Below are 13,469 nucleotides of genomic sequence, written 5' to 3'. Positions count from 1 at the left end.
CCCTCTCTACACCGTTCACTACCTGCAACAGTACAGCGCCGATTCCGGTGTCGGTGGCGTCTGTATCCAACACAAATGGCAGAGAGAAATCGGGGTACCCAAGGGGAGGCGCGTTGGTGAGGCCGTCGCGCAGCGCGACGAACGCGGCCTCCTCCTCCTACCCCCATCGAAATCTATGGCCCTTTGTGGTGAGAGCGTGGAGCAGTTTAGTGATCCTTGAAACTTGGGTACAAACCAGCGATAGCATGACGTGAACTCGACATAACTGTGGACCTCACCCACCGATGTGGGGGTCGGCCATGTGCGGACGCAGTTTTGTCGGGATCCGTGGCTATCCCAGATTTGCTGACAATGTGGCCCAAATAGCGAACTTTTGCGGCTTGAATTTAAGATTGGCCGCCCGCACCCTGACAAACACCGACCGCAAACGCTGCAGGTGCTCCTGGAACGTGCGTCCGAACACAATTACATCATCCAAATAAATGAGGCACAAGTCCCATTGAAGACCTGCCAAAACCAGCTCCATTAGTCGCTGAAATGTGGCCGGAGCAGAGTTAAGACCCATCGGAAGACAGTTAAATTGGAACAACCCCTGGGGTGTTCGGAACGCAGTTTTAGTTTTGGAACCGTCATCCAGAGGCATCTGCCAAAACCCTGACAGCAAGTCGAGGGTGGAGAAAAACCACATACCCGACAGGGCATCCAAGGAGTTGTCCATCTGTGGGAGCGGGAATGCGTCCGCCATGGAGACTTTATTGAATTTACGGAAATCCACACAAAAAACGCAAACTCCCATCCCGCTTTTTTTACCAGGACAATGGGAGCTTCCTCGGACTGGTGGAAGGGGAGATAATGTTGGCGGCCAACATTTCGTCGACCGCCTGGCAAACATGGTCATTTTCCTTGGGACTGAGCCTATACGAATTTTTATGTATAGGAGCAGCATTACCCATATCGATATGGTGCTGCAATAGTGACGTGCAGCCAATATCATATTTCCCCTGACTAAAAATATCAGGAAATTCCCAAAGCAATGCACGCAACTCGCCCCGCTGCTCACCGGACAACTTCTAATTATCTTTACACAGAGCGTCCATCCAAGGCTCATCTGACTTGCCTCCCCGCTCCACCGCGGCAACGACCGTGGCAACGACCTCTGTGGCCATATCGCTGGCTTCCTCACAACACGCGGCCATCGCGTGGGCCAAAACTGCAGTCGTCTGGACAACCGCAGCGCCCAGCCCGACGTTCAACACCTGCAGAAAGAGATCCTGGCCCCCCCTAACGATCCTTTGAGCCCCCACCAACGCGAGGCCCTGAATCGCTCTTTTAGAAGGGGTTAAAAGGACCCCTCCAACGGTGTCTGTGCGATCGAGCTGCTTCCGCAGCCGCAAGGGCACCAACATCTGAGCACCTGGAGAAACCGTGACGGTTTCCTTCACTAGGGCTTGAACCGTGGCATCGGGCCTCTTCAATCGAGTCGGGGATTTCAAAGATGCCAACTGCCGCCCCAACGGCAGTTCAATACACCCTTGATCCACGAGGATCTTAAGGGGCATCCTTCCGAGGAGATCTGTGCGCAACAGACAGGGTAAAGCCAATGTCTTAGAAACTAACATTGGCCCCGCCAATTCAATGTCCCCAATGCGTACTTTCGCCGATATCTGGCCCATAATACCCAAACTCCCGCCATTAGCGGCAACACACACACTGTTCACCGGATTAAGACAACATGACCTCGGCGGCAAACACTTATAAATAAGTTCTGAAATTATACTAGCCGACGCTCCCGTATCAATGAGCACCCTTAGTTCGACATCCTGCACGAGCTCGACAACCGCGGATGATCCCGCCGCCGCCACGAGACGTTGCGCCAATGCGGTCCATTGCCCCGCGCCCCGCGGCCACCCATTACATGCTGAAGTCTGGCATTCATGCTCCGTGACATGATGAGGGATGACGGTGTGCGAACCCGACTCGCTCGAAGAGGGAGATGCCTGAAATGACTGTGGCGGCCAGGTGTCTGATGCATCGTGACTTGCCTGTGGACCCGGGGAAGCAGAAATCGGCAGGGCGGAGGAAGACGAAGGCGAGGAGTATGATCCGGGGCCAGCACAGCATCCCTTGGGGATGTGGAACAACTGGCCGCACTTAAAACAAGTGACTTGGGACCTCCACGTTGGAAGGGGGGTCCCGCTTTCACCGTTCTCGCTCCCATCGTCGTCCAACACCATTCGTCTCACGCGGGCTACTAACGAAGGAAGCACAGGCTCACTCCGGCTCCTGACGCTCGTCCCCGTCCTCCGAGAACCCCACGTAGGCAGCCATTGCGGGCCACCGCTGTAAGTTGACATGGGCCTGGATGCAGCGGGCTACCTTCAAGGATGTTAAGTCGTCTTCTTCCGTGACAGGCAGAGAGATGCCCAGCTCCTGGCCAGCGACAGCAACCTCTCCAGTGACAGAGAGTCCAGCACCATCTGTGCCATCTGAGGATATGCTGCGTGGCCCAGTTACAGCAACGCGCTGCGAAAGGCAAGGGGCGTCTTGGTCTCCCCCCGTCTTCGCAGCACGAATTTTCGACGCGCGTTGGACAGCGGACCGAAAATAGCAGCCATCTGGGCACAAGCTTGAGGCAGCGTCGCTTTGTCCGCTGCGGGGGTGGCCTGGAATGCCGCCAGGGAGGCGTCATCCAACGTGGTGGGCAAAGCCCGCGGTGCCTCCTCATCGGACCATCCCGTGAGGGTGCAAGCAGCGGCGAAATGGTGCTGGAAAGCTGTTCAGTCGCCCCCTGCAGCCACAAATTATTTGACAAAGAGCAGCCGCTTTTGAAGAGAAGTCACCTCCGGACGAGGCCAGGAATTTGGCGGGAAGCACTTCCCACCCTGTCGACAAAATGGCGGCCGATTTTAGCGCCCCGCTCACGGCGGGCAAAATGGCGGCCGCCCGCGCGGGCTGGAGTTCCGTCGTTTCCCGCGCTTGCACGGAGGCGATGGTCGAGCTGTCGCCCTCTGCCCCTGTGCTGCAGCATCCTCAGCAGGCGCTGCAGACCCGAGTTGGACAACCAGCTCCGCTGCAACAGAGAGCAATCCCGCAAGATGTGCGGTGAGCTCGCTCCACCCCTCTCCGACCGCCAGCAGCGAGGTTTCGACGTCCCTCCCTTGCTGCTCCTCAGGGATCACCGCTTCAGGACTAATCTCCGGAGTCGTCGATTCCGGGGCTGTCAGGGGGATCACATCCCCGTCGTCCTCATCACCCGAGGACACAATAGGCGGAATCTTCCTCTTGGCTGACTGGGACATGATGACTACATTTCTTTAACAATTATGACGCCAAATGTAGTGACCGACTCAGAGACACTAAGAGTAGGAGGCACTCTGCTTATTAACACGGCTTAACAGTTAACACTTGGTAACTACGGCTCCCAGTCAGGACAGCTGGTAGACTGCCTGACTGGCGATGCAGAGATGGTGAAGACTGAGACGATGGTGAAGACTCCAGCAGCAGCACGACGGGGATCCCACTCCAAACGACAGCCTTGAGGTCCTCTCCCGGGCCCCTCTTATACTGTCAGCGTGGCCTGGCTCCACCCCTGGCCACGCCCCTTTCTGGAAGCTACTAGCGGAAACTCGATGTGCCCCTCCCGTAACCTTTCCCCGAGAAACCGCTCTGGTCTATCACGTGGCCTGCTATCAGTCAGGGCTGCTGTAAGCTGCAGATCCCCTTCCCTGCCAGCAGCCAGCACTATGCTGCTACGTGACCGATTCTATGTCACTACACATATAAAGGATTGTCAAGAATTAATCATGCCTATGGCTAAAAAACAAAATGGTATATAACTATGTATCACTCAGCTATGATGGTTCTAGGCATAATGCACCATTCAACTCTTTCAAATATTCATACAAAAATATCATATGTAAATTACACGAAAAAAAACTTAATCACAGAATAATTATGCAGGCCAGAAACCCATAGATTTCCCAAAAAGAATTGTTGTTATTATAGAATTGGTTATGAATTCAAATGAACTGATGAGACCAAGAAGGTTAACAACAGTCCGTGTTTTTCTTGCTTAAAAAAGACGGTTAAGAAATATAATTGCTGTAGCTTCATAGGTTATAGCTGATTGTCTGCTTAATTCATAACAAACTTCTGAGTATTGGTTAGCATTAAAAGCAAGTCGGCTCTGACCCCTAGTGGGGTACCAGAACTCTACACCTACACCTCACTCCAGCAGATACAAAATAATGCCAACTACGGTGCATCAGCAGATACAAAATATTTTATTGTTCACAAATTCATAAAGCCGCACAGCAATGTATGCGACTGTATGTATATTGAACTTCTTTCACACCGTACGTAGCCAACCATGCTAATCGGAGGTGCGTTGACCTCTGAACCCGAATGCACCCTTCCACTGCAAACTTAACCAACATTTGATCACACATCAGTATCCACTGCCCTGTGTATATACTGTGCCACATGACTTCTTCTCTCTCACCAAGATGTGCCTCTTCATAAATCTACTTCCACTCAATTAAACTTGAAAATGCAAAGCCCTCATCAGCCATTAATAGGGAGCAAATGAATGGACTCATTTGACAGGAACCCACCAAGGAGATGGAACGACGAATTCAACGTTATGTGCAAGGTGCCAGATGGTTCATCATATCACAAGATCGTGAGAGATGACAATGGTTTGGGGGTGGGGGGGGGGGGATCTTTTATCTAGCAGTCGATTGGTCATCGCTGATGATGATGGAGCATTGTCTTGAGATCCAGCACAACTGTAATCCTCCGTGGCATGACATTAATAATCAATAATGTCAAGTGCATTCTTCCTCTTGGTTACTATTTGAAGAATAATGAGTAAATAAAGTCGCTAAATACAAGTGCACCTCGGTAGATTGCACAAGGAAACCATAAAAACATACACACTGCTCACACACAAAACCAAGAATATATATATTTTTTACAATATACGGTATTTAAAATAATGAAACAACAGAAAACACACGCTGGGCAGATTGCGAATTGGCATGGCACACCACGCACAACCCATCTCAAAACATCGCAACACCCGAATGATGAATATGTATTCCGCGTGTAGATTTGTATGCATACTTTGAAGCGAGGAAACTAGGGGAAGACGGGAGGGGGTGACGATAATAATGGACTGGCAGAGCAGAGAGATGGGGAAGTTTGAGACGGAGCTCTTAAGGAAGTAATTAGTTAACGGGCGAGGAGTGAAGGAATTAAGTCTGGACTTGAAGAGGGGAAGGGGATCAACAGTGAGGAAAATCAGAGGGGAAAGAATTCCAAACAGCAAATGCAAAAAAAGGAAATTTTAAAAAGTGCAGAGGTAGCAAATTTTTGTCCGAATAAAAAAAAAAAATCCATTCAAGTAACGTATTCTGTATAATTTTATTTTGAGTAACCGTTATGTCTCATGATCTTGTTTGTTTTTATATATATTTGTTTTTCTTCTAGGTAGCTACAGTTCCAGGTACACATCTTTGCATGTGTTATGCAATTTAAATGTTTGGACCATTTGCACTGCCAGCCAGTGACACTTTTTTTTATCTACACATCACTGCTAGCATAACACAAACTGCATATTACGCAATGTATTTAGTCGGCACCATCACAACTTGCACGTAACGTTTCAAACATGCATGGCACGCTACTTTGTCATTGCAGGTAAAGAGGTGCTGGTGGAAACGCCTCTGATAGGGAGTGCTCTAGACTAGAGAGACCCCTCGAGAGGATATGTGGCCAATCTTCCACGTTGATCAAAACGTCTTTGAAGAGGTAGGCGTACCCACAATCTATCCCATCAACGCGCGACCTGCCGATTGACTAAGCACGGTGCACCCATTTATCCTGTTCGGTGGACATAGGCGGTGTGAGTGGGGGATTAAAAGAAACTTGCCCCATTGTTTCAAAGGCCGAGACGGGAGATTGACCCGGTGACCTCTGGCTTGCAAATCCATTTCTTAAAACGCAATGAGATTATTCCTCGTGACACAATGCGTGGCCGAGTGAGAAATTAACAACAACAAAAACTCAACACATTTGTCAAGAGCACTGTTGCCTGAAAAAGAAAACCATAAAAACGGTTAAGTTTTGGGCAATGACCCTCCCGCATAGCACGTTGACGAATATTTTGCGTTATGTGTTATTCGCGCTTGTGCATCACTGCCAACGAAGCATTACGAAATTATTTGCGATAAAATCGTCGGTACCTACCATCCAATAGAGGGTGCTGTTGGCAAAGTCTGTGTACAGCTCGATGGTGGACAGCACGCTGAATATAAGGCAGATGAGCACCATCATAAACCTACGGGATGCAATCAGTGACAATACACAAACAGTTTAGCACAATGAATATGAGCGAATGCGAGGCGTGTGTCATTCATTATTGAGGAGTAACAACATTTCAGGGAACAATGTGTCTAAAGAGTAGGGCGTTTTGACAGTCGATCGTAAACGCGGACGACGGCGGAAGAGAAAATAGAACAAAAGCTGAGAAGTGTACAAAGCATGGAGTGGTACATAGTGGTAATGTGTTTGAAATGACACCAATATACAGAAAGAGGAACATGTGAACCAGAGAACAAACGTACGGTACAGTGTGAAATAAGTTCAACATACATAGATACATACACAAATTAGAGACATTAACTGAGGAAAAAGTTACTTAAAATATTCATAATAATTCGCGTTGTTGTGAAGATCATAAATAACAAAAATTAAGAAGTAGATAATGTCTCGTATAGTAACAGGTTTTACCCTTTTAACTGGCACAAAAACTGACACTTTTATTCAAGGCATCATGTTTGCAATAACCACAACACAAGCAGTCAAAATGCAAACAAAAGAGACAACTCTGATAATGATATGCACTGTCCTTGAATTTTATTGGTCCACACCCGAGGCAGCTTTTCTTAGAGCCTAGTCTCCATTGGTGTTGGACCAGAAGACGCCAAAAGGCGTACAACTCAAAAACAGCGCACTATCAGAGTATTGAGGACTCGGGGTGAGCATTTACATTATGAGACCTCCTTTGCCAGTAACAAGATATAGTGTCAGTTTTTTGTGCCAGTTCAAAGGGTAAAACCTATTACTATATCTTGTTACAGGCAAAGGAGGTCTCATAATGTAAATGCTCACCCCGAGCCCTCAATACTATGATAGTGCGCTGTTTTTGAGTTGTACGCCTTTTGGCGTCTTCTGGTCCAACACCAGTGGAGACTAGGCTCTAAGAAAAGCTGTCTCGGGTGTAGACCAATAAAATTCAAGAACAGTGCATATCATTATCAGAGTTGTCTCTTTTGTTTGCATTTTGGCTGCTTGTGTTGTGGTTATTGCAAACATGATGCCTTGAATAAAGGTGTCAGGTTTTGTGCCAGTTAAAAGGGTAAAACCTATTACTATATCTTGTTACTGGCAAAGGAGGTATCATAAAGATAATGTCTCCTTCACAAATCCATTTCTCCACGTAAAAAAATAGAAAAATATTTCTTACACGCCCCGTCAGCAACACGGTTGTGTAAGAAATACGTGTGTTTGTTTTTTTCCCACAGAGAGATGGATATGTGACTAAGACATTCATGTCTGCTCATTTACTTTAAGAAAAGCAAAGCGGGCTTGTGCAGAACACATCGCTGGAAGGGATGGTGGGCGATGGTTGAGGCTGACTATGAAGTGGCAGTCCAAGGGGGGGTTTACCCCCCCCCCCATCTGACAGGGTGACCACTGCGGAGATTGAACTAAGAGATCGATCAGTTCATTGCAGGAGCTAGAATGGATTTCTGCATCATGAGGGATGGCGATGGCTTGGGGAGGGCCTTGGCCCAGCAGTGGAGAGGACACGGCTGATGCTGATATTGAAATGCACTTCACAAATGCGATTTGTTATTATTACAATTAGTGACATTTTAGCCTAAGATAATGAACAGCGAACATTCTAATTTATCAATAACACCTCGTGTATATTTTAATTAATATAAACGCTTCAACTTTATCTGTGAATGTGATGAACGCTGCACTTCCAGTCGTTATCATGCAGGGGGCGCTGTAAACCTTACGCACCCCCTGCATGAACGACGGAGGCGCAGGGACAGACGTTCGATCACGTTGGTATCGATCTGCAGACGGCGGTCTTCTCGCACGGCCAGCAGCTCTACGTCGCCTTATCTCGATCCCGCATATCCCAAACAGGTGAAAGCCCGCATCGAACCGAACCCCCAGCAAGGCCATCTACTTAACGACGAGAGACAATTCACAGGAAATGTCCTTTTCAATTAAGTCTTCCGGATGTCAAATGATATTTATATATAAACAACTATATCTGTCTGTCTATGACGAATGCTTGAGAGAGAGAGCAAGGCGATTCGGTGTTGATTCCCAGAATCAACTTGGCCCCCACCGACACGACTTTGCCATTTGTTTTGCGACGACGACAATTTCCCATTCTCCCCGCACACGCTATCACAATCAACAAGTTGCAGGGACACACGTTCCATTACGTTGGTAAGCGCACAACTTTATCTTTCTATGATGAATGCGAGGTTGTTGGGGGGGCGACACAGGCGCCCCCCAAACAACCTAGTTTATATGTATGGGTGTTTAAACTGTGCTGTTTTTCTTGATTAAAAAAGATAACCCTATTATATTAGTCCTCCACTCTACACCCTGCAACCAAGCTCTGACATTCTGACCCGTAACAATGTCAAGCATTTTCAGTGTAACTTCCAACATAAAGGCATTTTATATTCATGTTACTTCTGTGTAATAGTGGCATACCATGTCTCTCACACAGCAACATTCACTTGGCATAAGTGAAACACTACAATTGCAATAAATGCAGTACTGAGCCTCGCTGTACTGCTTCGTCATTGCAGTATTATCTGCTCGTCTGCATTGAACAAAAACAAATATGACACACTGAGCAAAACTAACCTACATATAAATTAACGTGCATGAATAATAAGTAGTGCGAAATGTGCAATTCATTCATTCTTGTGCGATTCGTGAATGGAATTGTCAATGCAGTGGTGGGCTTGCAGCTGTAGCAGGGAGGGGAGCTAATAAATAATGTAGCTGGAAAAACGGTGGCTTTGACCAATTGTGAGGAGCTAATGCATGAGTGAGTGAATACATACGGCTCAATGGGCAGACCACAACAGTTAAAGGCCTACACCCTGTTCCCCAATTGGCTACCCCTGCCATGCAATGTGCAGAGGTCTAAAAAAAGCACCTCACATAATGGAGTGTTTTTTTGGGACTCTTAGAAATTGGGAAAAATTGAAATTGCACTTCTTAAGCTCAAAATTGTAATAGTGTATCAGCAATGCTGACGTGCTGTTAGATGCTGCATTTCCATGCTACACAGAAATATTGCATGCCAAGCAGTCCTTGTTGAGTACTGTACCACGAGATTATGCATGCCAGAATTGGCCTGATATTTTTAAGGCCAAGTAAGTTCGAATAATATTTTACGTTATCTTTTTCAACCTTCATATTATGCTAAATGTATTTTTATACAGTCATATGAATTGTTGAGCACTCTAGAATAACGTTAACAACATGAACTAGGCTAAATTTGCACTTCGTGGAATTAATGTAGTTTTAATAAATACACGGATATTATGGTGGGGCTCCCGCCTCGCCACTGAATGAACCCGGTATCGAGTGGACAGTGTTCAAACCTCAGTCTTTAATAGATACAAGACATGGACAATTCCTACAGAGAATATAGCTCCATACAGTAAGGGAAGCTAGCGTTGTACAATTGTATCTACTGCAGTGTTGAACATTTACAATGGATTATTCTGCTGTAATTAAAGACAATGCTTTTCAATTTTAAGTTATATAAGGCCTTCCCAGAATGTCAGTGATGGGGGTTGGCTTACCGTACTTCACACTTGTCAGTGAACATCAGTGAAGACGAACCAATACAGTTTCTACAGCATTGGGCAATTAGTGAAAATTCTACATTCTCATGGTGAGCGCCAGGAAGCACCCAGTAAACATGCCAACATTCGGCTAACAGCATGTGGTTGGAACTATTGGACCAACATTGATCCAACGTCCCATGCTTACTGGGCCAGTACATGTTTTACTTTTCCTTGTTTAGTGGACCATTTGTTCATGATAGAGTATTTATATGAATTTATTTAAACAGAGGACACTTATGGAAGGTTACCATCTGAAAGAAATTTGGGCCGTGTCATTCTACAAAGTTAAACAAAGTGCACTGTTTTCCATTTGAATGCAGCAGATAAAAAAAAGACATCACAAATGTCACCATTGACCGAAATAACAATTGGAGATGCTATATCAAAAAACATCACAATTGAGGAAAAGGAAGAAATCAGAAATCACTAGGGGGACTCTTTATATTTAGATGTGTTTTGCACGATACATCTAAAGCAACGAAGAATTATTATTATTATTTTATATTTTAAAAAAATACTTCCAGTGACAATTGTTTTTTGTTCGTTAAATAGCCGGACATGCCGTGACGTGGAGCGACAAGTGCTATGTGCCCTTTATTGTCGAGCTTGGCGAGAAAAGGGTGGCCTGGGAGGTCTGTTTCGCTGTCCTTGCCCTGGCAGCTGAGGCGAATGTGGATGTCTGTCTGAGAAAGGAAGCACGCTTAAACACAAACAGCAAACGAACAACTTGTCAAAGTTTTGATTTGAAGCTTTCGTGACTGCAGGGATTCATATTCGTGGTTCTGTCGGTAAAGGTTGCATCAGTGCCCAAGGCTAAACAAACAACATAAAGTGTTATATTTATCCAAAAGAGTTTTGCAGCCCATGCCATTATGTAAATAAATTAAATACAAAGTAGTAAGTAGTATCAATCTTAATTTGATTGGCACACTTCAGCATTTGTTTCTTGCTGTGGTTGTCCCACCTGATGACGGACGCTTGTGTTGCGCGCGAAACGTCGTGATTTAATTTATTTTATTTTATACCTACGTGACTTTACCGAAAGATCCAAAGAGGAGTAAGTAGTATGTTTTATTTTAAAACAAAATGAAGCAGCAAAGGTTACAAAGTTGCAAATCAATTGTGATGCTACGAAAACACATTCTCCTGCGGAGGGAGCTGGTAGGAACGTGGGTTGCTCGGTCAGTGGCCAGGGTCAACGGCGGCACCACCACGTGGTGTACTCCGCAAATATGCCCGACTGTGAGGGCGGGCACAAGCCGGCGTGAGTAGGTTAAACGTTGAGTTTTATAAGGGCACCACGGGGTGATCAGCCCCTCCCCCCCCTAGCCCCACCCCTCCCACCCCCCACCCCTACCACCCCCCACCCCTCCCACCCCCTACCCAGCCCCACCCTCCCCACCCAGCCCCTCCCCACCCTCCCCTCCCCACCAAGCCCCTCCCCACTCAGCCCCACCCCTCCCATTTTATCCGGGTGTCCGGATACACGTGGACAGACATCCACAGACATACACAATTAATCCCCTGCCTCCAGTGAATTAATCCCGGTTGGGCTTCCAGTCCACTACGTTTCCTACCAGTAATGCCCACTAGGAGCGCATTTGCTATATATCCGGGTGTCCGGATACACGTGGACAGACATCCACAGACATACACAATTAATTCCGTGCCTCCTGTGAATTAATCCCGGTTGGGCTTCCAGTCCACTACGTTTCCTACCAGTAAAATGAAGATACTCCACTCTAGGGATGCTGCTGTGGTGCAATGGTTAGCACACTGGAATTACAAATCAGGAGGTTGCCGGCTCGTTAAAGAAGTGGGCAAGTTACTCAAATCCCAGAATCTGTCCACCCAGCATTATTACTAATAACTGGGCGTACCACAGTTTATCAATCGGCAGGTAGCGTGCGGTGGGTTACCGCGTGGTCACTTTCATCTTCTTCCCAGTGTGACGTGCTGTGGGAGTGTTGGCCAGACTTTCTCGAGAGGGGCTCTCTAGAGATCTCGCTAGTGGAGGCCCTACTACCAAGTGGTGTAAGCAAGCTATTGCGGGGCAATACCTTGACTACACTTAATGTTTTGGCTTTCATTTGTGTGTAAAACCTAAACCAAACACAGTCTTGAGCGTAGACTACTGTTTTTTTTTATCCAAGGCCAGCATTTGTATTACATTACTTGTTAGGTTGGCTTATTAGTTCAAGTCTTTCACGATAGTCCGTATAGTAATACTGCACTGGCTACTTTAGATAATCGCTGCAGTTGTTAATCACAGAAAACAAAGTGACGCGTTACCTCGTTTGCGCATTGTGCACCACCTGTACAGCGTATGTCTGCATAAAATAAACACCATGAAGCAAATTAATCATACCTTCCCATGTTTCACTTAAGAACACGAGTTACATTTACACCGACATGCTGCACTGTCGGAGCTAAGGCGATATTGGCCTACACTGTTACGGGCATTTAAAAATATTAATCTTACGAAGCAAGAGCAAAATAGCCCAGCTATGGTTTAAATTGTTTTCTCTCTTTTAGATCAACCTTCGGAATTTTTTAAACGTGTTGTAAAATCGTCATTATCATCAGTCATTGGCAATACATTCCCCTTCGATGTTATAATCCACCTAGTACCTCATCTCAACTGCCTTCCGGAGAGGATGTTCACCAAAAGCTGATGGAGTGAAGAAATGTATGGTTGTAGCTTCCGGTTGCCGAACGAATACATTATAGGGGCGTACTCATTATAAACAAAGTGCTTGCCACAAATGAACCACAACACCTTGCTGATCTCGTCAGGCAGCATACACCATCACGCGAGCTCCGGTCATCCTCGCAGCGGCTTTTGGCTTAGCCATCGAACAAAGACGGTCACCGCATCGCGCGCTTTCAAATGCGCTTCTGCGGCCACCTGGAACGCTCTTCCTTGCGATATTAGGAAGCCACTGGAGCTATGCCTTTTTAAATGTAGATTGAAAATTAATTTCTTTATAACTGATTTTTGTGTTTAGTTTGTTGTCCTTCCTCCGGACCCCTGATTAGCACGGTTGCGAAATAAGTTCAACATACTTAATCCTAAGTTTTACAGTGGCTCAAATCAAGACAACTTTTTTACTGTTGCAAAATGTCAAACGCTTGTGGCACTAAAGGAGCTAATTCCAAGGGTGCATGCACCTTCCCACACCCTTGAATATTGGCAACCTGTCAACAAATAATCCAGAGAGTCGACAGAGTGTGAAATGTGCTGGACGACACAGTGTGTACTATAAATATTAATGATGGCAATGTTGAGCATGACCACCGTGTGCCTTCGCGTAGCGGGAGCAGCGGCGAGGACATCGAGGTGCCTCAAGTGTTGTTTTGTTTTCCAGAGCGGAGCAAAAGTTAGGTGCACCAGTGAAGAAGGGGGAATTAAAAAACACTCCGTCCTTCCATACGGAGAAGCAAAGGCTCAAATAGGATGTATGGCCGACATCCTCATGGTTTTCAAAGTCATAACAGTTGGCTAAG

The 13,469-nt window shown here is 46.5% G+C and overlaps 1 protein-coding gene across 4 annotated transcripts in view; it reads right to left on the bottom strand.

The window, feature by feature from the left end:
* KCNQ1 (potassium voltage-gated channel subfamily Q member 1) overlaps window positions 1-13,469 on the bottom strand; it is a 78,506-nt gene that overhangs the window by 51,922 nt on the left and 13,115 nt on the right. For all 4 annotated transcript variants that reach the window (XM_032948987.2, XM_076065339.1, XM_076065335.1 and 1 more), the window contains one exon: window positions 6,250-6,340. In XM_032948987.2, coding sequence (XP_032804878.2) covers window positions 6,250-6,340 — 91 coding nt within the window. The remainder of the gene's footprint in view (window positions 1-6,249; window positions 6,341-13,469) is intronic.

The sequence above is a fragment of the Petromyzon marinus genome, chromosome 7 (assembly GCF_048934315.1).
Source record: "Petromyzon marinus isolate PM22_M1 ecotype Great Lakes invasive population chromosome 7, UKy_Petmar_22M1.pri1.0, whole genome shotgun sequence".
Taxonomy (NCBI): Eukaryota; Metazoa; Chordata; class Hyperoartia; order Petromyzontiformes; family Petromyzontidae; genus Petromyzon; species Petromyzon marinus.
This window is presented reverse-complemented; position numbering and strand designations above follow the sequence as displayed.